The sequence below is a fragment of the Cyprinodon variegatus genome, unplaced genomic scaffold (genome assembly GCF_000732505.1).
Source record: "Cyprinodon variegatus isolate N-32 unplaced genomic scaffold, C_variegatus-1.0 Scaffold1276, whole genome shotgun sequence".
NCBI lineage: Eukaryota > Metazoa > Chordata > Actinopteri > Cyprinodontiformes > Cyprinodontidae > Cyprinodon > Cyprinodon variegatus.
This window is the reverse complement of record NW_015151729.1, coordinates 123,638-127,441: the sequence shown is the minus strand read 5'-3', so window position 1 is coordinate 127,441 and position 3,804 is coordinate 123,638. Positions and strand designations below refer to the sequence as shown.

The window sequence follows — 3,804 nt, the reverse complement described above, 5'->3', positions numbered from 1 at the left end:
CACAGCTGATATTTCTCTCCAGGATGGAGTCACAGCCAAACAGGAACAGACCAGATGAAGCTACTATGAGAAAAAGCAGAGACAGCAGAACGTTAGAGATTGAACTAACAGATTCTGCACAGTGGGAGAACAGAGATGGAATGCAGGAGAGTGATGAAAAAGGGATCCCTATGTCCTACAGCAGTCTAAAGGGCTGGTTTTCCTCCCGCAGCATTCTGTTGCAGTGAGCTTGTTGCATGTATTTTTGATTTGTATTTTGATTTGCTATCTTATTCCCCGCCACAACGCCAGAGGCAGATCACAAACTAGCTGTGGGTCTAGAAACGGCTGAGGCGGTGAGAAAGTGGGGGTAAGTTTGTCTACAATGGAGGGACATGAGGGCCAAAAAAAAAACGGGGATCCAGTAGGAAAGAGGGTGCTAGCATTCTCGCGCACCTTACTTTTCTAGCTGGTCCATTTCATGATTGGTTTTCCACAATGGCGGTCATACTAACAAAACAAACTGGTAAGGTACCAAACAGGAAATATGCATAGTGCAGAGCGGATGTAGATTTGTCCAATCTGAGGCCTCCTGTCTGCAGTTTGCTACAATTTTGGAGAGGTGCAGCAGAGTGTCTGCTGAAGGGGCAGAGGCGCATTTGCATTCACTGCGATACACTCACAGACAAACTTGTTTCTGAGTGTAAATCAGCATTAAGCCTATAGCAGCATGACTATAGCGATAGCTCAGGATAACCTCAGCCTAACTATAAGCTGTCATGATTGGTTTAAGCGATCTGACCCACATGCAGAGAACCACTCAGAGACCAAGGGAAACGGTTAAACAGGTATATTCAATGTTGTTGAAATACAGAAGTTGGATCTGGAACTCAGTGGACTGGTGAACAGGAAAGTCTGAAGGGGAGATCACAGTGATCAGTTCAGGGACCGTAAGAATCCAGAGAAGAGTGAACTCGGAGGACGGGCAGATAGACAAGCGTAGGACCCAGAGGAGTAAAGGAGCGTACTTTCACTTGGATTTCCGTTGAGGACTTGAACGGATCACGTGGAGGTTTTGCCCTGCTCAGTGTGTACTCAGTCAATCCTTCCAAGGGGAGAAGGTCCTGGTATCCAGTTACTCAGGAAGGCTTCCTGCCAAGGTGCAAAGACAAAAACTAGATAAGACTCAGAGGCTTAGGTTAGACTCTGCTAATCTCAGTTTAGCTAGAGTACCCAAAACTGCCCACTGCTCAAATGCTCCTCCAGTAATGATCTAACGAGCCGCAGGTGTGCAGGGAGGTCCACCTGGTGATGAAGGGAGAAAAACACACAAACAACCCACAGAAACTGGATTCCTAAAATAAGCCTTATCAAAAAGGAAAGTTTTAAGCCTAGCCTTAAAAGTAGACAGGGTGTCTGCCTCACGGACTAAAACTGGTAGTTGGTTCCACAGGAGAGGAGCCTGAGAACTAAAAGATCTGCCTCCCATTCTACTTTTAGAAATTCTAGGAACCACTAGTAAACCTGCAGATTGAGAGTGAAGTGCTCTGTTAGGAACACAAGGAACAATCAGATCTCTGATATCAGATGGAGCTTGGCCATTTAAGGCTTTGTAAGTGAGCTGTGAAAGGGAGGATTTTAAATTATATTCTGGATTTACCAGGAAGCCAATGAAGAGAAGCCAGGATAGGAGAGATATGATCTCTCTTTTTCATTTTCATCAGAACTCTGGCTGCAGCATTTTGGATCAGCTGAAGGCATTTAACTACAGTTAAAACAAGACTTTTAACTACAGTTTGTGGACTTCCTGATAGTAAAGAATTACAATAGTCCAGCCTTGAAGTAACAAATGCATGGACTAGATTCTCAGCATCACCCCTGGACAGGAGATTTCTCATTTTTGCAATATTGCACTGATGAAAGAAACCTCTTTGATATGATGTCATGCACACACTGCTTTGTTTTTAAAATATATAAATATAAAAAATATAACCGTGGATGTCTGGGGGACAGGGATTCGCCTACAAGTTCTGAATGCTGGCGTAACATAAAAAATAAATAATGAACAGTTTAGTTTGTGCCTTCAAGTCGTTGCCCATAGGAAGACGTTACTTGGATATAACCTAACAGAATATCTTCAGAACGGCTCCACATGACACAAAATTCATATGGGTGAGTAGAACATGATGTAATAACATAAAATCAAGGGCCCAATGTAAAATAAACGGCGTTCCCCTTTAAGACAAGTAGGTGAGGATAACAATTTCATTCTCCACCTAATCCATTTCATGCTCATCCTCAGGAATGTCTGGAGGTCAGTAAGATAAATAAACTGGAGAAAGAAAGCCCTTCTCCTTACTGCTAGCATTGTTTGAATCACCCATGTAACCTCTACCATGAATGCATTCTGCCAATTTGGAGTATTCAGATTGAGCAAGGGCCCATATATGGATTAATATTAACTGTTACCTTTTATAACAAAGAAAGTATTTATAGATCACCGCCTCTATGTTCCTCTTGTATGTCTGCTTCTGCCCTATTGAACCCCTCAGCAGATGGCTGCTCACAATAAGCCAGGTTCTGTTGGAAGTTTTTTTTTCTGTTAAAAGGGAGGTTTTCTTTACCCCACTGCTGCATGCATGTTAAGTGTGAGGGGTTGCTGTAAAATCAACGACACAGTGCCAGCGAATATATTTTGTCCCAAATGCTCAACCATGAGTAGCATAGCCCACAGTTAAACACTTGATGCATCAGCTGGTTTTCCTTAAATACAAACCTTTGAACAATCTGATTGTCTCTGTAAAGTTTCCAGAGAAGAAACCTGTTGTGAATTGACGCTATGTATTGTGACAGAAGAAGCTGTCTGCTAACAAGGGAAGGAGGAGCTGAGAGCTTCAGGGAGGAGCTGAGCTGTTACTGAACTATAGAAGAGACACAAACTTCCACATTCAACACAGTTCAAACATTAACTCTGATCATCATGGACTATTATGGACTTTCTCTGCTGGTCGCCTCACTGCTAACAGGTCAAAATCATGCTAATTTGTGTGAATAGTAACTAAAATGATTACAGATATGTCTTCCTTAATTTCCTTGAAATGTGTTAAACATGTTTCAAAGTATCAATACAAAGCATCTGAAAACTAACAACTGTTAAATATTTCTCCCTTTAGGGATCAGATGTAATCAATTGACTCCACATAATGCGGAAGTTATCAGCTTGAAGGAAACTTCTGTTATTCTGAGCTACAATTTTTCTACACAAGCAACTGCTTCTGATTATTTCTTCTGGTATCGACAATATCCTGGAAAACCTCCAGAGTTCCTGATCTCTCACTTAGGAACTGGAAAAGAAATATCTCAGGGGGTTCCTGGTTTTTCCTTCAAAGTGAGTGATGATAAAACCCAGATGGAGCTGCTGATCTCCTCTGCTGAGCTGACTGACTCTGCTGTGTACTACTGTGCTGTGAGGCCCACAGTGACAGGAAACACCAGAACTCTGTACTAGAACCTGCAATACTCCACCACATCCACTAGAGGGCCTCACACACTGTTAACTGATAGTTGAGTCAATGGACTTATGACAAAGACTTGAAATAGTAAAGCATAGAGACAGAGCTGCTGTGGAAGCTACAAGCATGCTGGCAGTTTCATCATGCTAAAATAAGCTTCTGTTTCCTGTTTTTTTGTACTTTTGATATCACACTAAGACGTTCAATGCGACAGATTTAGTGTTATTTTTTTGGCTCAGTGAAAAGAAAAGTCATCAGACGATCTGAAAGTGGATTGTATGTTTGTTTTTTATGTTTATTTCCAACCAAAGAT

General features: G+C 41.9%; 1 gene segment (V, D, J or C); it reads left to right on the top strand.

Annotated features, from left to right (window-relative positions):
* The first annotated feature begins 2,874 nt into the window (after positions 1-2,874).
* LOC107102574 lies at positions 2,875-3,487 on the top strand. The segment is given in 2 exon segments: positions 2,875-3,005; positions 3,153-3,487. Coding segments are annotated over 2 exon segments (381 nt in total).
* The last annotated feature ends 317 nt before the right edge of the window (positions 3,488-3,804 follow it).